At 35.5% G+C, this 26502-nt stretch overlaps 3 protein-coding genes across 4 annotated transcripts; 1 reads left to right on the top strand and 2 right to left on the bottom strand.

The window, feature by feature from the left end:
- The first annotated feature begins 1345 nt into the window (after positions 1 to 1345).
- Positions 1346 to 5596, top strand: LOC117620618 (transmembrane 9 superfamily member 7-like). Its single transcript, XM_034350740.1, has 7 exons — positions 1346 to 1642; positions 2419 to 2583; positions 2709 to 2818; positions 3016 to 3124; positions 3201 to 3313; positions 3957 to 4107; positions 4189 to 5596. Exons 1-7 carry the CDS (start codon positions 1523 to 1525, stop codon positions 5344 to 5346), a joined length of 1926 nt encoding a protein of 641 aa, XP_034206631.1. The 5' UTR covers positions 1346 to 1522; the 3' UTR covers positions 5347 to 5596.
- A 348-nt stretch (positions 5597 to 5944) lies between these two features.
- On the bottom strand, positions 5945 to 10052 carry LOC117620619. The gene is made up of 6 exons (XM_034350741.1): positions 9126 to 10052; positions 7520 to 7572; positions 7101 to 7188; positions 6903 to 7001; positions 6435 to 6562; positions 5945 to 6332 (listed from the first exon to the last, which is right to left on the bottom strand). The coding sequence occupies exons 1-6, from the start codon at positions 9792 to 9794 to the stop codon at positions 6296 to 6298; spliced, it is 1074 nt and encodes a 357-aa protein (XP_034206632.1). The 5' UTR covers positions 9795 to 10052; the 3' UTR covers positions 5945 to 6295.
- A 927-nt stretch (positions 10053 to 10979) lies between these two features.
- LOC117623413 (beta-galactosidase 1) lies at positions 10980 to 17852 on the bottom strand. 2 transcript variants are annotated; one of them, XM_034354384.1, is made up of 20 exons: positions 17379 to 17852; positions 17072 to 17167; positions 16857 to 16969; positions 16693 to 16759; positions 16504 to 16596; positions 16198 to 16341; positions 15586 to 15674; positions 15353 to 15458; positions 15179 to 15266; positions 14608 to 14726; positions 14354 to 14518; positions 13851 to 14029; positions 13633 to 13742; positions 13222 to 13331; positions 13004 to 13114; positions 12811 to 12921; positions 12479 to 12684; positions 12063 to 12399; positions 11499 to 11641; positions 10980 to 11435 (listed from the first exon to the last, which is right to left on the bottom strand). In XM_034354384.1, exons 1-19 carry the CDS (start codon positions 17547 to 17549, stop codon positions 11531 to 11533), a joined length of 2526 nt encoding a protein of 841 aa, XP_034210275.1. In that variant the 5' UTR covers positions 17550 to 17852; the 3' UTR covers positions 10980 to 11435; positions 11499 to 11530. The 2 variants fall into 2 exon arrangements, with proteins under 2 accessions (XP_034210275.1, XP_034210274.1); XM_034354383.1 differs by having other exon boundaries at positions 10980 to 11641.
- Positions 17853 to 26502: the final 8650 nt, after the last annotated feature.

A 26502-nucleotide genomic window follows, 5' to 3' on the forward strand; every position in this document is an offset into this window, starting at 1 on the left:
GCTTAAGTTGAATCCATATACAAATTTTAGATAGAGATAGAAAAAAGCAAATATCAACGTTATAAGATTCAATATTAAACTGTTCTGAAGTTAATCAATGATGGGTTAGTTTTCTATGAGGTTCGATCCGAGGTTCCCACCATATATAGTTGCTTAATAGAGAGGGTTTGTACTTATTAGGAGAAAATATATTAGTAATATATTTACTTAGAAAATCATGCATAATTTAAGTAAACTTTTATTTAGGTGACCTATCTTTGTATGTATTGTTTGATTAGATTCCGTTTTAATCTATATAATCAACAACCGTGCATCTGTATTTCAAAAGTAATAAAATGGTTTAAATATTGTGTTGTTAATTTTATTATTTTTATTTTAGTACAAACAATAGCTAAGCTATAAGGAGAGGATTTCTCACACACAACAACAAGATGTCATGAAGATTTGAACATGTGACATCTAATTTGCAAGTTAAGACCATTTTTCACTAGGCTAGACCCGTTTGCACATTGCATTAATTTTTGTCAAATGTGCACCTTTTTCCCAGCCAAAAAAGGATAATTTCTACAATCGAATTACATTTTGTCTGGCTTTGATTCTACTCTAGTTTACATAGTTTGTCCAAGTTCAATTTTGTGGATGCCTCCCACACGTTATATCAATTATATCTATAAAGTTGATGAAATGTTTAGTTTAATTTGAGCTATGTAGATGTGGTTAAAAAATTATATGATTGTTTTTATATAACCGATTTTGAAGGAGGTAATCAAATACATGACATTTTTTCTTTTGTCAAAGTTAGGAAGTGAAGGAGGTTTGTTCACACACACACTACAAAGTACAATGAGGGTTCGAACATGAGACCATTAGCATACAGCCCTTTTCACTAAGCTAAACTCCGGTTGCTCGAACATATGACATTGAATACATAAATCTTAGTTATAACTACCCAGTTTATAACTCTTAGCATGAATTACAATGGAATTGGTATAAAATTATATTATTATGTTTTGGTGAATCTTATTGTGTTGTTATAAGGTGGGAAAGTAATTTGGCTTATAAGTCATAACCATATCATATAGTCCTGATCTCTTAGACTACAGGGGTTCAAAAGATTTGTAGTCAATCACCGTTGAATGTAAATTCAACGGTTCACTCACTCTTGCACTCATTTTAAGAAATTTTTTGAACTATTGGATTAATATCCAATGGTGGGTGACCGTAATTTCTTGAACTCCTGTGGTCCAAGAGATCGGGACTGTCATATCATAATAATATTCTTTGTATCTTTTTATTAAAAAAACCTCATGTATTAACGTCCGTTGGACGATAAAAATAAAAATAGAAATAGAAATAGGAAGTCCCTTAATACAATTCCACTTGATCAATCAATGGATAACTGGAGATAGCTTTTGCGATTTATTCCTGCGAAAACCTCTGTAAACACCTCTCTCTCTCTCTCTCTCTCTCTCTCTCTCTATCTGAAATCGAATCGAAGTAGAAGAAGGAGAACAAAAAGAAGATGGGTAGGAGGATCTCCTCCCGTACAACAAGGACGACCCTTGTCTTCTGTGTGCTCCTCCTCATCTCCTCAGCCCACTGCTTCTACCTTCCAGGCGTTGCTCCTCGCGATTTCCACACTGTATGCTCTCTTCGAATCTCATTTTCTCTTTTCTCCCTTCAAATTCGTTGACCCTTCTGTTGGTTCTTGCTTTAATTACTTTCCACGTCTTCCTTAGTCTGTGCATTGGCGCTGCATCGTTGTGGGTTTGTCTTTGTTTCCACTTAACCAGTGTTGGATCTGGGGTTCTGGGCTTGATCTATTTTCGTTTTTTCGTAGATCTATGCCAATGGATTCTGGGGTTTGTGTTTTGGATTGGATTTTTGAGCTTGTGGTTTAATAAAGTTGCTGCTTCTATTTCAAAAAAATTTGTTTTGAGTATGCAGTATACAGTGGTTTTAATAATTCGGCTTTCAGTATACTTGCGGGTAAAAAGAGTTTAAGAATCTGTTTGGTTGCAGGATTACACAATTTTTATGTTTCGTATGATGAAAAGTAACAAAAGCGATCGAGTTTTTAGAGTATCAAAAGTAAAATATGGTTGGAAATAATAATGTCATATCACCATGAAACGAAATTTAGATAATCAAGAAGCAACAAAACCATTGAATGCTGCCAAAGTGAGGAGCCGGCTATTTTACTGATATAACGAAACATTTCTGTGTCTTTTATATTTGTGATTGAATTATTGTACTTTTTAAAAACGTAATGGGATTGTAGAAGTGTAATGATTGTAGCCTGTACTTCAAATTGAATAGATTTTTACTGTGGCACTCAATTATTCACTAACGTTTATTGTTTTCCATATTATTATCAAAGTACCAATATTTGCTCTCTGGTTCTCTTCTTTCTGACAGGGAGATGACCTTCCTATCAAAGTGAACAAGCTGTCATCTACAAAGACACAACTCCCATATGATTACTACTTCTTAAAATATTGTACCCCAAAACAGATTGAAAACAGTGCAGAAAATCTGGGGGAGGTTCTCCGCGGTGACCGCATTGAGAATTCTGTATACTCTGTGAGCATTTATAACCCTTTTGCCACTTTGGCAACCCAAGTAGTGGAGAAGTGTTTGAACAACATTGTCAATCCCATTTATTATACTTCATTTTTAAAACCTGCATTTATAAATTCTTTTCCCAGTTCAAAATGAGGGAGGAGCAATCCTGTGTAGTAGCTTGTCGAGTAAAGCTTGATGCTGAATCTGCAAAAAATTTTAAGGAAAAAATTGATGATAAATATCGAGTACAAATGTAAGTAATTATGTTATGCCAGTATTACTATTTTCTAAGGTTGTAATTTCAAGTTGTCTCTTCATTTTTCATCTTTTACTTTTATGTCTAATTTTCAACCCTATATGATTTGTCTACTTTATCCCTAGTTTAATATAAAGGCGATGATCAGTTTACATTGCTTGTTGGTCTAATTGAGACCCCTGAATTGGCCGCAGGATTTTGGATAACCTTCCAGTTGCTGTTCTCAGACAAAGGCGGGATGGAAGTCCCTCAACAACTTATGAACATGGATTCGGTGTTGGATTCAAAGGAAATTATGCTGGGGTATGGCTCAGAAAGCAGTTTCTAATGTTGAAGTAAGACTTGTTTACATTATCTTATACTTTTATTTGTTTCACAGAGTAAAGAGGAAAGATATTTCATCAACAACCACTTGAGCTTCCGAGTTATGTACCACAAAGATCCTGAGACCGATTCTGCTCGAATTGTTGGGTTTGAGGTCACTCCAAACAGGTGCCATACCTTTTTCCTTCTGCCTCCTTTTCTGGCTAGTTTGTTGCATTTCTGTTTTGCCTTATGTCACTTCATTCAGTAAAGGTTTTGTATGGTTGGATGGTAGAAATACTGTAATTCAGTTGAAATAAAAGAAAAGAAGCTGGATACATTTTGTGTACATTTCTCTAGTGATGCATGTTCAGTTGACCTCTTTAAACTCTGAAGTTAGAAATGATGTTGGAAGTTAAAGAATAGAAACTGTGGTAATCTATTCTTGGTTTCTAGAGGGTCCTTCCCTTACAGAACGCTAGGCTTTCCATGGAGATGTTTCTAAGACTTTCATAGTTAGCTGCATAGTAAAAGAAGGGTTTAACTAGTAAAGAGTTCTCTCTACTGACAGACACTTGGTACTTTTCTGTTCCTTAATGCTGTATGTCCATCTTAAAGTTATAGCATGTACTGGATTTTTTTTCTTTTTCTTGGCCAAGTAATGACTTCTTTACTTTATAACCCTTTTGTTTCAAATTGATATTTAAAGCATACTGCTTTGCATACAAGACTTACTAGTAAGAAACCAGCAATTCATGGAAAATGATCACTTTCTGCTCATTAAGAATTGAATAGCTTTATTATGATTCCGTTGTATCCCTCTTGTCAACAGTATCAATCATGAATATAAGGAGTGGAATGATAAGAATACTCAGTTGGCAACATGCAATAAAGACACGAAAAATCTACCACCGGGAAGCACTGTTCCACAAGAAGTTGACAAAGATAAGGAGATAGTATTTACATATGATGTCTCTTTTAAGGTACATAATTTTTTGAACTCTAGGCTACTATTTCTTCCCTTTTACAATCTTATGAACTTTTGCCTCCCTCCTTCCCCCCAGGAAAGTGGTATAAAATGGGCATCTCGTTGGGACACGTACCTCCTCATGAATGATGATCAGATCCACTGGTTCTCAATTATAAATTCTCTTATGATTGTCCTCTTCTTATCTGGTATGGTGGCTATGATCATGATGAGAACTCTATACAGAGATATCGCCAACTATAATCAATTGGACACCCAAGAGGAGGCTCAAGAAGAAACTGGATGGAAGCTTGTTAATGGAGATGTTTTTAGGGCACCAATCAATTCCAATTTACTTTGCGTTTACGTTGGGACGGGGGTTCAGATCTTTGGAATGACACTCGTAACCATGATATTTGCATTGCTGGGCTTCTTGTCTCCTTCCAACCGAGGAGGTCTCATGACTGCCATGGTTCTCTTGTGGGTTTTCATGGGCTTATTTGCTGGTTACTCCTCGGCACGATTGTACAAAATGTTCAAGGGTACAGAGTGGAAGAGGAATACCTTAAAGACTGCCTTTATGTTTCCAGGAATTCTTTTTGCCGTATTCTTTGTGCTGAATGCCCTAATTTGGGGGGAGAAGTCTTCTGGGGCTGTGCCTTTTGGGACAATGTTTGCTCTGGTATGCTTATGGTTTGGAATATCAGTGCCATTGGTCTTTGTGGGTAGTTATTTGGGGTTCAAGAAACCACCTGTTGAAGACCCTGTGAAGACTAACAAAATTCCTCGGCAGGTGCCAGAGCAGGCATGGTATATGAAACCAGTGTTCTCTGTACTTATTGGAGGCATTCTTCCATTTGGAGCTGTTTTCATTGAGCTTTTCTTTATCTTGACATCAATTTGGCTGAACCAGTTCTATTATATCTTCGGCTTCCTTTTTATTGTGTTTGTTATCCTTCTGATCACTTGTGCGGAGATAACAATGGTGCTATGCTACTTCCAGTTATGCAGTGAAGACTACCACTGGTGGTGGAGATCATACCTGACCGCTGGCTCATCTGCCCTTTACCTTCTCCTTTACTCTGCCTTCTACTTCTTTACCAAGTTGGAGATCACAAAGCTAGTTTCAGGGATCCTTTACTTTGGGTACATGCTGATTGTTTCATATGCTTTCTTTGTCCTGACTGGAACCATTGGTTTCTACGCATGCTTCTGGTTTGTCCGGAAGATCTACTCCTCTGTGAAGATTGACTGATCTAGAGATGCATGTGAAAGGTTGAGGCCAAGATGAAAAATCAGAAGATGAGGATAAAAGGAGACTTTTTGAATCTCACCGAAACCTTCTATTTTGTTTATTGTAGAATAGAGCTCGACCTGTTTTGTTGTTTACAATGTTGTGAAACTGTACTTAGTAGTTTAAGCTTTGTTGCTTCTATATATCGTCACCCTACATATTAACGATTCTGTATTGTCTTAGTTATTCCAATTGAAGCTCTTAAAATCTATCAGTACTCTCATCATCAGTGACGCTCATCGTCAGTGACATCAAATATTGCAACTCTACAGTCTTGCATTACAATTCTTCTTGTACCAAACACACAGTAAATATCATTACATATCTTTTGAAAATCACAGGCTTGGGTAGTAGGATAACAGTTTTCTGGAATTGCTTGAATAAATGGTCATTTTATTTGCATCCTTATTTTTTGTTCACCACTCTCTAAATCTCATAAGATCAATTTTATCTTTATTTATTTGATTTTTTATCTGAATCTTTTCCCTTTTCTTCCACCCTTCTCTTCTGCATGCATGCCCATGGACCAACCAGTCCATCTGTAAGAACATTATTCACCTTTAAAGACACCTTGAATCGTATGTATAAAATTATGCCACGCATTTGTATGAAGTTACAATATCTCCCTCTCAATAAGTTAAGGAGAAAACTAGCGTGCAAAATTTTGGCAAGCGCATGAGCTTGAAAATGTAAATCTGTCAAGTTCCTATTATACGCATTCAAGTTAGGTCAAATCCGTGACTGTCCTACCGAAGAAAAGCCCACGACTTTGATATCAATCTATTTATATATCGCCATCGAGTCAAGCATAACCCAAAAAACCACAGGGAAGTTGAAGGTGCTCTCTGGTACAGTGGTACAAAGTATTGCTGAAGCGAAATAGATGACAACCAGCAATACGTCGCGGTCATCAGCTTGAGCATGATCTTGATTTCCTATTCTTCTGCCTGCATGTGATTTTGCAATGTGATCATTACAAGTCCATGCCAAAAGAGAGATTTGGTTGTTTTGGTTAAAAAAGGGGAGGGGGTTAAATATTAGCCACCAACCAGAATGAGTCCTTCTTTTCTTGTGCTAGTAACTCTTCAAATGATATTTCACTATATTCCACATCTGTGCTCTCCACTTGTTCTCTGGATTTGGCCTTCAACTCCATGCAGGCACTAATTTCAAGCATCTGTGATGATAAGGAGGAAGTATCATCAGATTATGTTAGAAAAATGAGAGCAAGGGAGAAGCACACTTCCAATAAAAGTTATTATTTAAAATTTTCTAATGAGATAATAGCAGAATGGAAAAAGGGGAAAAAAAAAAACTACAGACGTCTTCAAGATTTTGTAAGAAAAAGGTCATTTCACTCATATATGATGCCGAACTTCTTCAATCATAACTTTCAAGGTATTTAGGACAACAATCCCAGTTAAATTAACATTATCAATATTAAGGCACCACCTCAACAGATATCTAAGGCCTCTTCTCATATGCTATCTTCAAATTAAAGGATTTTATATTTATACCTTATTGTATGCTGGTGAAAGCTTAAGCTGTTGTTGAAGCCAATTGTAGACAGACGCATCCTCTTCCAGTCTCTTCTGTTCTAACTCTAGCTTGCATATCTGAAATATCGATGCATAAATCCTCTTGAAAGATGACCCAAGTACTTGGTAACATTACTACCTACCAAATTCCAAAACGTTTTTATATAGCCAGCCAACCTGTTGACGAAGGCGGTCAAAAGAAGATCTGTCTGCCTTGAATAGTAGAGCCTTTGTTATTGTGAATTTACGTTGAATGACATCAGCCCTGTCACAAAAAAGAAAAAGAAAAAAGGGCAGAAAGTATCAGTACTGATGAATTTGAGAAGCGGAAGATGGTTCTAGGAAATCAATAGGATGAAGAGTCTAAAGGAAGAAGGGAAATTTTAATATGACTTAAAAAATAATCACATGTTTCATGTTTGTGGACTAACAGGAAACAGTGTCATTTGCCAGGGAGAAGGGTGGGGCTTTGGGGACAAGTTCATTTGAGAACAAGTTTGTGAATAAATTGTGAGTGTCGAAACAGTTAAAGTACACATTACAAACAAAGAACAGGGAGAAGGGATTAGCTCCTTGAAAAAAATTCTAGAACATACTTGTGCTGTAACTCATTTCTAGCCTCCACCAAGCAATTAGCAAATTGTCCAACCTGTGTACAAGAGAAAGCAAAGAATTATAAAGTTGAAGGTAATTCGGCTTCTAATTTAATTATCCCTCTATCATTCATCTATAAATAAGATATGCTTGGCAAGTCACACGTGTTATGGACTTCAAGAGGCTTGGGGTGTATCTATAAGCAAAACTAAAAACGGAAATGAGAAGAATAAGAACAGGACATCTATAATTTAGTTCTAGCTAGCTATATATCAATGTCTCTTTATCAACTTTCTCAAATTTACCCTAATTTGAATTCACAAGATTACAATGAGGCTAAGGATAACTTATAACATGAACTGAGCTGAAAAAGCTAAAAATATCTTGCTCTTATGGTACAACTGTGAAGGACACAAACAGCGAACTTCATTCATTCCATGCGTTCCCGAGATAATAAATAGATTGATATTTTCAGGACCTAATTTGACTAACAGACAATAAGATGACCTGAAGGTGCAAACTCCCATGAGCTCAAGCTATCTGATTCTTCTATAACACTAAATCAAGATTCGAAAGTGCAGAAATAATCAACTATGGTAAAGAATAACAATACTGAACTATATTTAAGGCATTTTATTCCACAAGAAATTCCATTAAGTCATTTAGTCCATTTTATGGGAAATGCAAAAAAGCCTACAATATAATATAAGCTCATATCCTTGAATCCAACATTTCATCTTTCGTTTATTTAATTAGCTGTTTATATAGATTTTGAGATGTTAAACCTCATTTGTACCTCTAACCTTGGACGTAGTTAACATAAGTTGATCACTTTCTCAGCCAAGACTAAAAGGTGACCCTTAACATATAAGCTTTAGAAATAAAAATCCTCACAGAACCACAATTAAGATTTCAAAATGATGTATCCAAATCAAATTGCACTGGGAGGAATCAAGCAAATGGCAACACTCTAACTTCTTAATGGTCTCAGTATCATCATATGAAAGAACTAATTGTTACCTCATTCTCCACCTGCTCAAGATTCCATACATTATTTCAAATATCTATTCACAAGTCTTCCTATTTTCACACTAGGGATGCCAGATATCGCTTCCTGCTGAAGTAACCATCTAACCAACGAAGTTAATCCTATGCTTCTGTAATGGCGTAACCACAGAAGAGTAGGTTGTAAGAGTGCAACAAAACTACTCCATGCAGTGTATTTCCTCATTGCAAGAAAAAGGATAGAATTAGACAGAACCATTTGAGACTCTTCTAATATCTTAAAGATGAATGTACATATCGCACATTTTTTTTCAAAAGGTATGTCATCTCAACAGTACAAGTTACAGCTAAAATCAATTGTGCTCCATTAAATTTATCATCAGCAAGGACGAGTTAGGCACAACACCAATTAAACCAAACCCCACAGATATCAATAATCACTACATTAATTATAAAACCTTTGTGAAACAAAAAATAATAATAATAATAACAAGTCCATTTCTATAACATGACACAGTAAAAAACCGCAACTAGACAGCAAAACGTTATTTTTTTTTAATGACAATTAAAAATATAAAACCTTTGGGAACGAAATTTAAGAACCTGAGCAAGTGTCAATTTCCTGGACTCATGGCACTTCATAAGCTCATCGTATTGTTGCTTGATCTTCCTCTGTGTGGCACTACTCGATGATGTATACGGGTAAAAACATACCAATTCCTCATGGACCCGAGAACCCAAACCCGGACCCGAATTTTCCTTATCACGCATATGAAAACCACTATCTTCTTCTTCTTCTTCCAAATGCGATGAACTCTTCTTCTTGGCTCTCCTCTTCTTCTTCTTCACTCTCTGATCCCCGCCCGACCCGAGTTTCTCCACTTCCAGACCCGACCCGGCGTCATCCGGGTCACCACCTTCTCTGTTCACAAACAAGCTCGCCCATTTTGGAGAATCAGATGGTAAGATCTCAACGAGGAGCTTGTGGGGAGGATTGGCGATATGGGTCGGGTCATTTTCATGGGTTAGATGGGTTTTGCCCAGAGTTTCAGACAATGAACGCTTGAGCTCAAAAAGGTCGTTCTGGGTCTGTTGCTTTTGCTCTGTTTTTCTCAGAATTTTGAAAACAGAAAAGGAGAAGATGAAGAGAGAGAAGGTGAAGAAGAAGATGAACGCGCACAAAGAGAACATGGGTTGTGTTTGAGAGTGACACTGTATTGGGATTGGAAATTTAGAAGCCAGATTGGATAAATACAAAGGCGAAGCCGCCATTGAAACGCGTCATTCACAAAAAACAGAGAGGCGCAGAGAGAGAGAGAGAGAGAGAGAGAGAGGATATATATATATATATTTATGGGCCTTATATGTGAATGTTGCTAATTTAGAGTTCGTGAATTTGTGAGTGTTAAAGTAAAAGTGGTGTGGGGGTCTGATTGATTGAAAGTGAGGCAAACTGCTAAGAGAGAAATGAAATGAGAGGAAATGGTGTTGGTTCTTTCCTAGTACGCTGCTTTGAAGCTTCTATTATCTTATTCGCTTTCACTCAGTCTCACACGTTGTAATGCTTTTCTAATTTTCTCATTTCTATGGAGGATGATTTGGGCCTACGTGTGCAACATGGGCTGTCGTTTTGTATCACATAACAAACTCTGCGTATGGTATTTTGGGAAATGCTAGGATCAGCTGATTGTAAACCTGACTGAAATTTAACGGCTTATGCATGTGGATTTTATTGTAAGAATCATGTATATTTAGAAATCATTCATAATGAATGAGCGACTAACTATAGCACTTCTAATGAGATAATAAGTGTAAAACTCAAAATTGTATACTTTTATGTTATATATAATATATTTGCACATAGGTCAAATTAAGCTGTTGTTGGATTTCATTTTTTGGCTTCTGAGGTTTTTCTTTGGAGATTTGCATTCAAGATTGTTTTTTTTATAAGGTGGTTTGAGTATTTCTAAACGTATAAGAAGGTTCATATTTGACCCCTTGACTTGAATTTGTCGAAAAAATAGACTTAGAATTATATGAAATTAGTTTTGAATTTGATGATACGTTACGTACAGAGAGGGACTAGTTTCTGATAAGCATCATCAGATGAAGATATTATAGGTGTCAATGGTCAACTAAGAAATGACCATATGGTGTGATGGGACCGCAAACCCTCTCCTATTGGTGGCTCATTAACTTTGTTCAAATCCTACTTTGTTTTGAAATCTTGAAGAGTTCTAATTACCATTTTCTTATTCTACTACTTTACGTAACCTATTGTTTAATTTAATTACCATTAGGGCAAATCAGAGTTGCCCTGCATTCATGTCCGGACAGGTGCACCCATGTTCCATGGTCACGTAAGATCTCAAGGAAAGACCAGCCAGGACAAACTTGACTGTTTTATACATAAACGTGTTAGTAAACTTACCACAATTAAAGTGTGGTTGGAATAACTTTCACAAGAACAAAGCAATTGAACTTTCTATTATTACCATTGGAAACTTTCTTACAAGAACAAAGCAATGGAACTATTGCTTTCTCAAATACATAACAATTGAAATATTTCAAGTACTTGGAAGCCAGATGCTTCCATACTAACTACAACATTAGCACATGGACTCAATTAGTATCATCTCGATGTGCTTTCGATCCCAACATTGATTCCGCCATTTTTGTAGCATGCAGGTCACCAATGAAAACGGAGGATAGTATATACATACAGCTTCTCCACAAACATCTCAAACTCTATAGGCTTTCAACCATGTGGTGTGTTGTATATTTGTACAACTTCACCCTGGAAGAGCCAAAATTTAATGGACCAAATGGTTGCACTGACCTTGTGTGAAATTAACCTACCCCAGGATAATTAACTGATTGCTGTATTGGTGTGTAAAGAAATCAATATACGACATTCATTTGTTTGCTTGAGAGACTGAGTTGCTGTATTGGTGTGTAAAGAAATCAATATACGACCTTCATTTGTTTGCTTGAGAGACTGAGAATCACTAGCTACAAATGGCCTCCACAGAGAGTTTCTTCATGACATTTGGACATGGATCACCTCCGAAATTCTCAGGTGCTACAGTTACTGAGCATGAGTTCTGCCCAATACAACTCTGCAAGAATAAAGTCATTGTTTAATATTTATGTATGATGGGAACAAGGGAGGTAGGAGTAAAAAAAAAAAAAACAAGTAATAAAGCATTAAACTGAGATAAGTTGGCCTAAAAAAATCAAAATGAGCCTTTAAGAGGCAAAATTTTATATTTTGTGTGATTGGTGAAACTATTTGGATTCTTTTGAACAACTGAGTTCATGAGGCCAAAGCTGGTCTGTCTTTGTTGAAATGGATCAGCATTGGACAATGAGAAACAAGGGATTTGTCTATAAGACCAAAAACTTTCTGGTTAGACCTGAGTATTACGAGAACCAGTAAACTCGGAAGGAAGTTCCATGGCAGGAGTTGCTAGCAAATTTATCAGTTTGAATACAAGAAAACAAATATGAAACAAGTTGCGCAAGATAGTAGTAGTATACCCTTTGAAAAGCATCATATGAATTGTGCGCATGACAGCTTCCCTCACGGAAGCTTCCACAACCCCCTTCTGGCGTTCCAAAGCTAGCAAACTTTATTGATGATATTTTCTGCCCAGGGCCACATGACAAATGGGCTTTAGGCCTCACAGGTTTTTTGACCTTGCCTGAGGCTTGCATTTGCCAACTCATAAGATTTGGTTGCCACTCATAAATATCAGCACATATGCTATCTATTTCCCTTCTGACCAAAAATATCCCATTTGGATCTCCACCCCACTCTTCTAAGACAACCAACAAATTGCCTGTTGGATTTAGCCATGTGCGAGGAACATGATACCTGAAATTATTAACAAGTAACCAGTTTGTCAGTTACCTGTGAGAAAGCATAACCAGAGCTACAAATAGCGTTTACTTACCATCTCTGGGAAGCCTCCCCACAGTTACTTAAGCATTTCTTCTCATGATATGTCCCAGCATAGTTACAGGCACCACAACTACCGGATGCTTTATAAGCAGGCCAGTAGCGTCCAATACTCCTGCCATTTATCCATACTTGACCTTTTCCCATGCTGCCCATATCTAGAGCCAATGGTGAATTTCCAGCTGGTGCATTGAAAGTTGTCTAGAACCATAACAAAAAGGACGCATTTTAATATGATTGTGACCCAAGCTCTAACAGAATTTATATCTGTTGTAACCTCAGGAAACTAACAGACTAATAAGGTCAGTTGAAGTTTGATTTACTCACTTTGTACCATGTCAGAGGCTGCCTTCTTGTGACTAAAGACCCCTGAATCCACTCAACTGAGGAACTCCCACTGAGTGAATGAAGACTCAAGGCTTCTCCTTTAAGCCCAACCTGAATGACGGTATGCAATTTAATGAATCTCTCAAATGTCACAGGGCAATAAGAGAAGGCAAAGTAGAATGCGAAAGCATACCTTATAAGACCATTTCTGCCATGACAAGTCCCTCCTTCCCTCATTAAGACCATTTAGTATGACGGGGCCAAGAACACCAGCATTCCAAGTCTCAAAATGTGGACCAACATTCTGAAGTCAAAACAGACAATACAAAGTCAAATTTTAAATTCTTTGGGTGTGTGTACATCATACATGAGAGAGAGAGAGAGAGAGAGAGAGAGAGAGAGAGAACACACCGGGAGGCCAACAGCAATGCTTAGAAGCGCAATCTGGTTTATACCAGCTCTCAAATTCACACCTTGACTAAATGTAAGTTTTGGAAATTCTAAACTTCCGTATGAAGTTCCTGGGCAAAAAATCAGTCATAGAAGGTTATGGGCGGATATTATACAATAATCAAACAATCAATTAGCATGTGTGAACAAAAAATAGTTCTTTATATGTATATACTTTGGTTACTTGTTGGATCAAGGGAAAATACTGAAATTATAACATAAAGCGAATACTTCATACTGTGCCGTACAAACTTATGGATCATATTTCACTTTACAGAGTCCAAGCAATTTATTGTTTAGTATGATAGAATTGGACCACTTTGTTCAAGTTGCATGATCAGAAACACTTTAAACCAGCAATAAGCTGCATACCTGCAAGTTGACCATTGATGAAAACACGCAAAGCATGACCAGCTGATAAGATCGTCAGTACCGGATACTTTCCGCTTCTCAAAAATTCCTCATTGGGATCAATCTTAACACTGGAAAGGGAAGAGAATAAGATGGGAATTTCATATAAATATGTCACAGGTATTTTGCTTCAGACAAAATGCTCATGGAAAAAGACTGAACGGGTATATGTTACTCACTCTGTTAGGTACCACAGATAATCAGAGGAATCTCTAGTGGTATTTATCTGCTCCAACAACCCGGCTGTGGTAAATGAAGTGTCAGCATAAGTAGCAGTCTCGTCATTGTAAGCCTGCCAAGAGAATGCTCCATGCAGAGGAACACGGGGCATCTTCATCTGTGCACTTTGAGCACCAACCTGTACACAAATATTCGTGAAACATCATAATTTTTATTGTCCAAAAAATCTAGAAAGGATATCCCTTTTATTTCTTTGCATCAAGGAATACATGCAGAACAGAAGCTCAAAACTACAGATCATCTAAATCATGAATATCATGTGAAAATCAACTCTTATTGTACAATATCTACATGAATACAATTTTCAGAATAGCTTTTTAGCAGGCAAATTATTTAAACAATCTATTAAAACTAGAAATATTTCAGCAACTTGACATCCATTATATGTAGCTCCAAATCCATCCTGACAACAATGCAGTTTATCAAAAGCTTTTTAACTCACCCTTGCAGTGTTATAAACTGTGTTCTTGCAGTCAGGAAGAATGCTAATAGACCATGGAGGCAGGTTGTAATGCATGTTCCCAAATGCCACCTTTGCAAATGATCTTGGATTGTAATTTGCAAGAAATGCAGCACATGCTCCAGACTTCGATTTGAATACATGAGCCTATAAACCATGGTAACAACAGGTTAGTTATCATCCAAGTCAATTTCAAAAAGGATACCAAAATTTCTGAGAATCTTAAGTAGATTAACCTCTTGGTAAGTCCCAAGTGGTGTAACAGTGGGATCTGCAGAAACTAGAGCTGGTTCACATAGTTTTATTGCTCTATGCAGATCTTTCAGATGGCCCCATTTAGGTTGCCTTAATAATCCTGCATAAAGAAAGAGGAAGGTATTGTCATTTTTAAGCAAAAATATGGATCTTTACAGATTTATTTAATCCAACCGTTAAACAGAGTTCAGCTTCTATCTAGTCACTTCAATGACAATAACGTCACCAATCACAACAGACCCCATCACAAAATGGTAGGACACTATCATTAATATTCCGAAATGCAAAGATGATAAACTGGCTTGCCCTCTTGGCTCTTGCCATATGGTGAAAGTGACAAGCACGCAGTTAGCTGTCATGTGGCAAAGGGTGCTTGTTGACAGTATGATACATCAGGCATAGAGAATATGGAATTTAAACTTAATTCCCACCTTTTCTCACTATAGAAGCTAGAAAAAACCAAAAAAATTTATAATCTACTTAAGTGTTTATATTCAGAGTGCACAAAGTCAAATGTTAATAACTTATAGAACTCAAATCCTTGGCACATACCATATTCATCAAGGGGAGCATCGTAATCATAACTAGTAGCAATGAAAGGGCCACCAGCTGTTCGGCCAAAATTTGTTCCTCCGTGGTACTGGAATCATAAGACATGTAAATTACATTTTCTGGACATGTTCAGGAATTTGATATCACTCAGTAACTTCCAGAAAATAACCTTACCATATAATAATTAATGAATGATCCACCTTTCTGTATAAACCTCGCAACTGAAAAGGCCAAATCCTCAGCTGGTCGGGAAGGAACTGCACCTCCAAACTCAGTATACCTGCAAAACAATACAGATCAAGTATAATGAGAAGAAACCCATGAGCTATTATTACCTATAATCCTTAGGTAGGTGGTACAAATGCAGGAATTGGTTCCTATTAAAGGTGACAAGCATGAAAAAGTACCATCCAGTCCAGGCTTCAGTCCACATCTTTGGTTTGTAGGCCTTGTTTGGAGAGAAGTAGTCACAGTAGAACCCATTGCATGCGTTAATCTGTTGAGATAAAATTTATTAGGAAAATAAGAAACCGAGAGAATAAAACACACACACACAAGAAGGAATAACAAGTAGCACCGAGGAAAATGAAAACATATATACTTAATAGCTGAAAGTTCAACCAAAGTCATGACTCTCAAATCAGGTTACAAAACAAATATATTTCCAGCATGTCCAACATAAGAAAAGGCTTTAGTAATACAGCACCACCAACCCAAGTTGAAAAGGGCGTGAATATAATTAAAAAAAAGAGACATGGCCATTGCCACCATTCAATCATTACAAAAAGAGGGCCAAGAGAAATAAAGAACTACTGTAACCTACGGGAAGTGAGCGAGAGAGAGAGAGAGAGAGAGAGCAAAGCTTAGCCATGTGCAATGAGGAATCATAATTCATATAAACCATGACTAACTCGGAGACAACACACTATTTCCCACTAAGAATGAGGGAACACACAAATGGGTTCCAGAACATCACAGGGAAGAAAGGTGAAGAAACAAAAAAGTTAGGGGATTCTTACAATAGGATCAGGGGCATCATCTTGTTTGCACATGACCCAGGGGACACCAGTGCCTAGTCCCAAAGCCATATGAGCTGCCCAGTCAGTGTAGACTTTGCCCGGTGCACCAAGTTCATACTCCATGGGTCCATACTCATTTTCAATCTGTCACAGAAGTTGATAGTAGAAGAAACTTCTCTCAGTTTACTAGCTCCATTCATCAAATTGGGTGACAAAATTGGGAAAACTTGAGCAAATTTTTTGCTAGGAAAACTAAAAGCAGCAGATTGGATTCAAGGAAATACTACAATGGTGTACTTTGGCTACCTGGGATAGAATTATTGGACCACCTTGAGACTGAAACAACCTTTCTGCTTTCATCATATTTACAATCTTTGTTGTGAATCTTTGCATTTGAGCCTTGACAATGGTAATTCAGAAAACAAATGTAGTCAGTGGAAATAAGTATTATATATGTAAAAGGAAACTTCAGGTCTACGGATGATAATGCCAAACCTTAAAAGGCCGATTATCTGTTCTGAATTGGATACCAGGAATGTACTTGAGCCATACAGGAAATCCCCTGAAAATTTAAGCAATTAATTTTGTTATAATCTCATAACTTTAAACTGGACTAAGATGAGGTATCTTGCTATTTTTAGAAATTTCATAATTATTACCCGAAGTTCCATTCAGCACAAACATAAGGACCAATCCTGAGATGAACATACAAGCCTGCCTGCTGAATCAACTTGATAAACTTGACCAGATCATAGTTGTCTTCAAAATAATACTGCAAAATAATTTAAATAAAAATTAAGAAAAAAAATTGCAATGTGTAATTGCATGGCCAGAAAATAAAGCATAAAAAACATAAGGTGTCACAGTCAATTACTTTGCCAGGTGAAGGTTCATGCCCATTCCAGAAAACATAAGTCTGAATCACATCCAAACCTCCTTCCTTGGCTTTCTGAATAAGATCTGGCCACATCTGCAACCAACCAAAAAATCCCAGCACTTAAGGACAGCAAAACAATAAACCCGAAACTGAAGTTAATGAATTTTACAACCAGAAAAAAGAAAAAAGAGGATGAGGATGTGAAGATAGAGGTGCCCAGCTGGAGAAAATAATTTAGAGAGAGCAAGAAGGTGAAAAGACAGAAACTTGAAGAGACCCTTGAAGCACATTTGTATAAAATTACCTCAGGGGAGCTTCTTGGGTAGTGAATAGATCCAGAAATGAGGATCCTCCTCTGCCCATTAATGACAATAGCCTTAGAGTCATAAGACACAGAGGCTTTTGCAGAACCAACCCATGAACACAACACCACCAGGAGCAATAGCACATTCCACATTACAAGCCTCAACCCCATACACAAAAAACTAGCAAATTTGAGCTTTCCACCCTTGAGCTCACCACCAGAGCAGTGGCCTTTTTGCTGCTATTATTCTTTCTTTGTTTCTCTCCCACTTTATTATATGCTTCTTTTGGTGAATGGGGAGAAAGACAAGGTAACCCAGCTGGTTTATGTCTTCCTTTTTCTTTACCTGAGAGGTTTCTTTATTTTCTTTCTAGGAAAAATGAGAGGAAAAAAAAAAAAAAGGAAAATGAGATTTAAGAGCTGTGCTTTTTTCAGACTAGTGCAGTTGCTTGCCAGTAAGTGTGAATTAGTGTGCAAAAATGAAGGTGCTTTGTAGCTGCTTATAAACACTGAAGTATGGAGGCTTTGAAAGTGAGAGTGGGCCCCATTTCAAGGCCTTTAGGACCCACAATTTTGGCTCACTCACTAAACAAGGAGCTCTACCCAATTGATCAATTGAGTTCCCTTCTTAATTTTTCGGGGCATTATTACTTAAATAAATAAAAAAAATTAATCAATAAATAAAAAGTTTTTATAACAAATATTTAAAAAAAAAAAATTTGTTTTTTGGTCTGAAAGGAAGGGGGAAAAAAACAAAATGGCAAGTGTTAGAAAACTCTAATTTAGGGTTAAAGGTCTGTTTGGCTGTTTGCTTTCATGGGGTCGTTTTCTCTTTTTATAACACAAAGATTCTCAACTCAATCCCGATACGGTCGGTTTCCAATATATCGGCCGAGATATTTTATGTTTGTTATTTTCGACCCACTCACGTCTAAAGCGCGTGAAAACTAAACACTAAATTCAATGCCAACTTATTTTACTACTAACTAAAATAAAAAATAATTTATTTTTTTGGTTTTTCTATTTAAAGTAACTGTTAAAGGAACTCATATCAAATTGTTTTCTTTTAACGAAGAAATACAATTGGTTGATTTTTTGGGTATATATTGGGAAGTTCTATTCACTTGTTGGTTAGGCGCGTAAGGAAGCATCTCTCTTGGCAATTACGTTAATTTTTTTGGTCTTTGATTTTCGACGATGCTTAGAAAAATTTGTGTGTCAATTTTGTCACGGGCTTGGATTTTGAGAATCACCAGCTGACTACTAGGACTTTTCATTGGGAAAAATTTGCGACAACAAAAATTACTCTAATATTGGGAGTTAATTTTTAAGTATGGCGGTAACACTAGGTGACATGATGACGTGACATTACGAGTCTATTTAAATTATAAAACATGTATAATTATGCGAATGATAAACCATAAATTCACGACCTTGTAACATTAGGGGATTCAAATCTTCTCTATAAAAAAATTCTTGTCAGATAATAATTAGTTTATTGGTTACGAAAGGAGATGGTTTATTAATCAAGAAGAATGTTGATGATTAGTGGATTGTTAAACATTGTTCTTAACTAGTCCCAAATCCAATATTGATTAAATGATGATTAAGATGGTGATGATTGCTATGGTTGATGTATAAGTTTCATAGTGGCACAGATTGGTAATTTCCTCAAGGCATTGTTGTTGCCACACACACATTATCTCAAAATCAATGTGGCTATTGATGATCAAGTTGGTAAAGACATGTTTTTGCAACCCAAAGTGAGTGTCATGGCGTTGAGAAGTACAGCAAATAGCTAGAGTTCATAAAATCTAATACAAAGATGAAACGTAAGATTTTTATTGCAAGAATTAATTTGCAACTCCTAGCAGATTGCTTCAAATGCAACTACCTGTCTACCAACCAGTACTTTTGAACCACTTTTGCATACTCTCTTAATTCAATTAAGAAAAAGTATAGTCAGAATTTCAATGGTACCGGACTTCAATCGTTCATTTGTACGTATGCGGATCACTGATAATGACTAATTGGTGCAAATCAATGAATAAATCTCATACACCAATCAATGATGATCATGTATTTGTTGGCAACTATATATAGAGAAAACCTTTAAAGGTAATGGCTTTTGCTTTTAACCAAACTTCTTGCCATGTCTTCTAATCCACTCAATCTAAGTAAGGAAGAAATGAAAAACAAAAAGTAACCAAAGTGGAGGTCCATAGCTTTGCAGTTGCAACAAGACTTGCACGGGCATAATTATGTCTCGAGGGTTAGTTTTATTCTCCTGCAAAATTCTTCTGAAAGCAAGTTTTAACTAAAATAATTATGCCTTTTTTCCCCAATAATTGTAAGGAATTAGCAATAAATTACAAATATTTGTTTTCTAAATCAATTAACTTCGATAACAACAAATATATTTTAGATTTAAAATATATATTTTGACATTTCATTTATTTTGGCGACTACAAACATTATTCTAGAACCTCGTAAATTAATTCTTAAATAAATCACAAACACATACTTTTGTAATAAAATGTGACTAAATTTGACTGATCTAATTTTGGTTATTTCTCTCAATAATGTATGCATATGCTTGTTGTTGCGAAATATACCTACACATACATATCTATATATACTTCCATCTTTGGTCATATTGAATTAGAAAAATGTGGAAAACTTTCAATTTGAGACACCAATTAAAACAAAGAAATAGCGATGGCTTACTTGCCGGAATGAGCAAGTAAAAGAAAGAAAATAAAAGTAAAAGAGCCAAACCCAAAGGACTTTTATAAAAGGTATTTATAATGACATATATTGTTAGTACATCTGTTAAAGAGTCCTCCAAACAAAGCAAAGTCACGAAAAGATTGAAAGGGGCTTGCATGCACTCCTCCTCCACTCCACTCCTCTACCAATCCATCCACCATGCATTATTACTTTAATACAAAACACCTAATTCCCTTAATTAACATCATTTTTAATTTAATTGTAAATGACTCACTAGTGTAATGGTTTAGAGTATTTATTCTCTCAAGCAAGGTCTTGGGTTCGAGTCCTAGCATTCGTGTTGTGTGTGTAAGTTTAATATATTATCGCTCATTTCAATAAGAAAGATGCTCAAAAAACATCGTCTTTAATTTAATTAATTAAATTATGATTATATTTATATGAGCCTCTAGAAGACTGGCTAGCTACTTCATGAAGGGTATATTTGCCTTTTCACTTCCGTTCATTGGATGTACGTGCCTTGTTTTTTAATAGGAAAACAAAATTTGTTGTCTTCTTCTTCCTATTCCATGCATGTTAGCTTCTGTGCTGCTGACCGCGGAGGAGAATCAGAACATCACATCACAAAACCAAACAATAACGCGTTTTCTTTTGTTGAGTATATTAAAATATGACTTCCATTTAAAAAAAAATTATTTTTATTTTATTTTATGTATGCAATAATTGTTATATTATCATATAAGATGCAGTATGGAACTTTCATTTCCTGCAACAGTTCAAACATATGGGACACTCAGATATAGTACAGAAATTTCCTGTTCAGTTATATATACTATACTTTCAGAGAATTTTGTTATAGCACAAGCGATAGTTTAAACTACGGGAGATTGAAGTTTTTCACACAGACAACTACGATTCTATGGGAATTTGAACATGAGACGATTGGTCTGCAAATGAATACCATTTTCCAATGAGTTATACGCCGTTTCCAAAGATCTTTTAAAATGAACAAAAAGACAATTGAGAAAGCTTAAAAGGAACATTTGCAAATTGAAGTTGAAGAAGCATGAAGAAAGTGAATGAACTGTCTTCAATTAATATAATTTAAGGACACTGAAGAGGGGATATTTCTTGCAAGAGAGAGTTGCTTGCAAATGCAATGCCCATCATGGCCTTTCATAACCCCTACCCAATTGTTACATTAATACTTAATTACCCACCCAAAAAGGAATATTTTTTTTCCAATTTGGGTGGCAATTGGCAAATGATGCTAAGCTTTTATGATCATTGCTAATTTGGAATACGATCAAGTAGTAGGATGTGAGTTATATATATATATATTAATCATTTGTGCTTCACAAATTGGAGATGAACAAACTAAATTATTAATAAAATAAGCTTCGAATCCGTTAAAATAAATAATTAAAATAAATAATTTGACAATATAACATGTTAAAATATTACAATTAAATATCTCGTAATTGTGTTTATGATGACGATTTAGAATGAGAGTCCAAAAGTGGCCAAGATCATGACCATATATACATATATATCCCTAATGAAATTATGAAACTTGGGCTTTTGGCTGAGCTCTTTCCCGCCATTAAATTGAGTATTTTGGGAGGGACAGTTTTTCCACTTTGCACCGAATTGCGTGAAGCCTTAAAAAGTAGAAAACAGCCAAACAGCTTTCAGTTTTTGAAATTCGTAACCCTGTTTTTAAAATACATGTGAGTGTCTTTCTGCAATACTTGTCTCATGCCATCTTTTATGCACTCACGATCTCACGGTCTCACGGTCTCAGGGTCTCACGATACAAGAAACAAACCTAAATACTTCAACTTTTAGCTGTCTGTTTGGTGTAGGGCTAAATAATCAGAAATTCCAATTAGTATTTCATACGAATCCATAATGATTGCCTTAAATAAACAAAGATGCTCAAATATACCTTAAGTTAAATTTTTTTGATGTGGGATAATACTCTCAACAAAACTTCGATATTAAACACGTCACATAATTAAATTCACATTGGTTGAAAATTCGAAACCGTACGAGACGTGAGAAAAGAAGAGCCGAACAATATTTGTTGGTCATGGAATGAACGTGAGTAACTTTAAGGGCTGCGTGACACGCATCATTTATAATTAATATGCTAAGTTGAATGAGCCTTGAAGCAACAATTGTGGTTACATTTGGTGATGAGATAAAACAGTGCGGCGCTGAAAGGCATCATTAGGGGGATGTGTTTGCTGTGTCGTCATGTGTGGTTTGTTTTCGTTTAGCGCGAATATATATATATATATATATATCTAATATCCTAATGAAAAAGTGAACAATCCATGTCTCTGTCAATTTTATTTTTAATCTTTTATTTACCCCAAGGACAAAATAATATCTCTGTCTTTCAAAATTAACCACCAGACCTTTTCAAATTTGAAACCTCTCTTTCACACAAACAGCATACCCTAGTGGACTCTGGAGTTTATACATGGAGTTTCAAATAAAATCCCAAGGAAGTATTTATAGGACTCGCTCAGCATTGTATTTCAATAATTTGATAGTTTAATTTATAAATTATCTATGCGGAAAAAGAAATCATTAGAATTGAAAAGTTTATGGCCATTTGATTATAACACAATCATTTTAATGTTTCTTTTAAAAGAAGCATTTGTCTAATTGTTTCATCGCAACTACACATCATAATGATTTATAATTTACATAATTATTTCTTAACGATGATTTATAAATGAATATTTGAAAGAAAAATGGTTTGAATTATTGAAATATAATGCAGAATGAGACTACGCAAAATATCCCTTAATAAAAAGTGTCAGACAATCGAACCGCTGCCCTAACACAAGTTGTCTCTTTTTTATGTTTGAAAGCAAAAGATGTAGCATGTGTAATTATGTAGATGAAGATGATGGAAATTAACATTGGAGTGGGCATAACCGTGCATGCGTGGAAAGCCTTGCTAAAATATCTAAGGTCTAAACTTATGTGCCGGATCATGTGTTCCTGTGTCAATGTAATGGTTGATAGTTGTCAATGTCTTCAAAATCAATTAGTAACAAGTGGCTCACACACATCCCTTAGCCATATGGTCCTTTTCCCTGAAGAGGTGGCTTTTTGAGGACAATCAAGCACACATTTACTCCCAATAGCCAAAATGGACAGAACCTTTTAGCCCAAACAATATGGTAAAATTCCAATTTAAGGGTCAATGGCCCTAGCCACCACAAGGTCAATTAATTCCTTTAGAATTATTGGGTTTTTTTTTTTTTTTTTTTTTTTTTTGGGGGGGGTTCATCTGTAGTCAACAAATAGTAACCTAGCTAGTTCATTAAGACAAAATAAATATCAACGGGGTCTAACTCAGTGAAAAATGACCTTAACTAGCAGACAAGACGTCTCAAGTTCTAACACTCATGATATCTTAGTTTTGTGTGTATATATGAGAAATCCTCCTCTCTTTAGTTTAGACTATATATATGGTTATTTTTTAGGAAATATAAAAAGAGTAAATTCCCATCTTCTTCCTCCATTGAATATGTTCTATTTTCATGATTTATAAATGAATTTTCTTTCTTTCTAACAAAAAAAATGTAGCTCATGCATTTTTTATATTTCCATGTCTGAACATGTCTTGAATGAAAGACCTTCATCACCAATCTCTATTATTAAACCACATAATTTATTTATCCATTTGTATTTCTTAACTAGACCTAATCCTTTTTTATTCGCGCACTATTATAATAATTTCATTGTTGTTATTGGATGCGACACGATCAAGTTGCTATGGACATTGACTTATCTCATGCAATTCACACACACACACAGAGCTTTCGTTCATATGAAAAATTGGTTAACATTTTAATTTTATTTATTTTTCAATATTAAGGAAATTTGAATCATTTTTCCATTTAGAATGAAAAGATAATGATGGCAGGTCCAAGATGGGGCAAAAGTCAAGGCCATATATATAGGAGATTAGAAACATCCGATCAATTGTCTGTCTTCCACTGGTTCCTTTGCAATTGTACCACCTACTCCATTGCAATTTGCATTGCGGTAATTTTTATACCAACAAAAGTAAACAAAGAAGCCAATAGAGTCTAGTCGAGTAGAAAATAATTTTGATTTACGGATTAAAAATCTTAGGTTCGAATTCTTACAGCATTAATGTTATCTGTATGTGAAAAGTTTAGATTATTATTTGTATTTAAAAAGATTAAAAAATGAAAACGAAAAAAATAAATAATAATATTAATAAGTAAACTGTGAATATGTTATTGTAAATTAAGTAAAAATCTTAACCTACTCATACCAAAAAGGAACAATTTTAAACCTACTTCATAGCACAAACATAAGATGGCATGGGTACGGATAGATATGGACGGTTTGTCGTTCTGATATTTTAACTTTATTAGTATAGATGATGAGATTAGCTGGGAGATTATAAATTTGACCCCACTTTTCTTAAAAACACATGTAGAAGCCAGCTCAGGAGGGAGGAGGGAGGTGGGGAGGAGGCCTTTCATTTCAACTATTATTGCTTGGTTGATAACCTAAACAAGAATTCTCTAAACATGTTCCTCCCTCAGTTGCTAGGCTCATGTGCATATACTTTGTCAATTACTCAATTATTGAACACCACATTAATCCCAAAATCACATGCACCATAGACCCCATCACTTGTTGAGGAGGTTGACTATATCTAATCGTGAGGCAGTCGAAAAAATTTATGTTTATCAACAACTGATAATCACTCACGTGCGTGTATACGAATTATTATCTGTAATATAACTTACTATACTATTAATTGTGAATGGAGAAAGAGAAATGTGTGAAAACAGTGCGGAAAAAACCCAAGCATGAATCCAAATAAGAATTTCTTGGAATCATTGTACAATGCTACAAATAATTGTGAACATGTGGATTGCAGTCCATGAATTTGGATTTTCATCGCTTGCTGGGAAATCATATATAATTGTGAATAATGTAACAACCTTGGATTGGGACATATCAGGGACCAAAGCCAAAACCTAATTTTGGAGTTTCACACAAGCAAAGGAAGGTTGTTAAGATCTATATGTGAATCCCACCAAATGCATTATCAAAAACAATAAAAGAACTGCAAAGTCTAATGTGTGATAGGTCCAGTTTTTTTTTTTTTTTTTTCTTGGACAAATTTTGAATGACTGTCAGAATTTGAATTACAGCCAGCCTCGTGAAGGTGGATGAGTTAACTACAAAAATGTACTCAAAGAAACTGACAATATGGATAAGTCTCTATTGTTTGTATTCCATGGGAGAAATATTTACTGATACGGGAATGTTACTATGCCGACATATCAAACCAATCACGTATTGTTATATATTTTAACGTTTTCACATAACAATGTGTAATTCACTTAATATAACGCGACAATTGCATCCCTGTTGCATAGAAATTCGACTTTAAGTCTTTTTGTTTGGGCACTGTATATATTAAAGTTTGTACCTTTGATTGTCTGGCATGCATTTCTAAACAGCTTGACACCAATGTAGCAAATTTAAATACTTACAGACCAAAAGGTCCCCATCACACCATGACTTTTTTTCTTCTTCTTATATTTTCTGTGGTAATTTAGTGGGTCCTAGATTTCCCTTAAATTAATCAAGTGCTTCATAATTTTGTCAACTGCAGGGTCCCCTGTGGTTTCATGGGCCATGTATAATCCATTTTGCCTTTGAAATGACCACGACAAATAGGCCCATGTTTCTCAAATTAATGGTGAACTTTGGGGGAATTTTTTGCGTGTACATTTGAAATCAAGATGATCAACATCTTATGTTAAAAAAGAAAAAAGGTTCTACCTCTATCATCCAATCCCTCTTCTTTCAGTATTTTCAAGTTTTATCTCTGTTCAATTATTATGAGTTTATAATTTTAGTTGTCATATTTATGTCAGAGTTTCTTTGATCTTGTGTGATCGTTAGTAAGGCGCATCAAATTGTCTTAATTTTGATGTTAGATTGCTCGGTTATTGTAATAGCCATTTGTGACTAGTGGCTGAATTATAAATACAATCCTAGAATTTCTCAATAAAAAAATCCCTCTTCATTATGGGTAGGCTGTGATATTGATGAAGTTGCAAATGGGTTTTTATTTATTAAATTAATTTTCTTGATTCAGCAAGATGCATGAGGATAACAAAAGAAAAGACACAACCATGAGACGAGTTGATGAGTGTGACCCATTAACAGAAGAAGAAATGGGACCATGAGTGAGACAACACAGACTTAATCCATTGCAACAGTTTGACGTATATCATCCTAACCTAAGGATGAAGCTCAAAAAGAAATAGAAGAGGAACGAAATCGCACGCAAGTATATTTAATTTACAATTAA

This window comes from Prunus dulcis, chromosome 3, assembly GCF_902201215.1.
Source record: "Prunus dulcis chromosome 3, ALMONDv2, whole genome shotgun sequence".
NCBI lineage: Eukaryota > Viridiplantae > Streptophyta > Magnoliopsida > Rosales > Rosaceae > Prunus > Prunus dulcis.

What these genes read in the sequence shown, in the direction of transcription:
- LOC117620618 (XM_034350740.1), top strand. Translation starts at nt 1,523, where the DNA reads ATGGGTAGGAGGATCTCCTCCCGTACAACAAGGACGACCCTTGTCTTC. An exon ending in TTGAGAATTCTGTATACTCT is followed by an intron (nt 2,584 to 2,708) that starts GTGAGCATTTAT and finishes TTCTTTTCCCAG; the next exon opens with TTCAAAATGAGGGAGGAGCA. An exon ending in CATATGATGTCTCTTTTAAG is followed by an intron (nt 4,108 to 4,188) that starts GTACATAATTTT and finishes CCTTCCCCCCAG; the next exon opens with GAAAGTGGTATAAAATGGGC.
- LOC117620619 (XM_034350741.1), bottom strand. Translation starts at nt 9,794, where the DNA reads ATGGCGGCTTCGCCTTTGTATTTATCCAATCTGGCTTCTAAATTTCCA. An exon ending in GGAAATTGACACTTGCTCAG is followed by an intron (nt 7,573 to 9,125) that starts GTTCTTAAATTT and finishes TCTTGTACACAG; the next exon opens with GTTGGACAATTTGCTAATTG. An exon ending in AGAAATGAGTTACAGCACAA is followed by an intron (nt 7,189 to 7,519) that starts GTATGTTCTAGA and finishes TTTTTGTGACAG; the next exon opens with GGCTGATGTCATTCAACGTA.
- LOC117623413 (XM_034354384.1), bottom strand. Translation starts at nt 17,549, where the DNA reads ATGGGGTTGAGGCTTGTAATGTGGAATGTGCTATTGCTCCTGGTGGTG. An exon ending in GTCCAATAATTCTATCCCAG is followed by an intron (nt 16,342 to 16,503) that starts GTAGCCAAAGTA and finishes CTTCTGTGACAG; the next exon opens with ATTGAAAATGAGTATGGACC. An exon ending in ACTGAAGCCTGGACTGGATG is followed by an intron (nt 15,459 to 15,585) that starts GTACTTTTTCAT and finishes ATTGTTTTGCAG; the next exon opens with GTATACTGAGTTTGGAGGTG.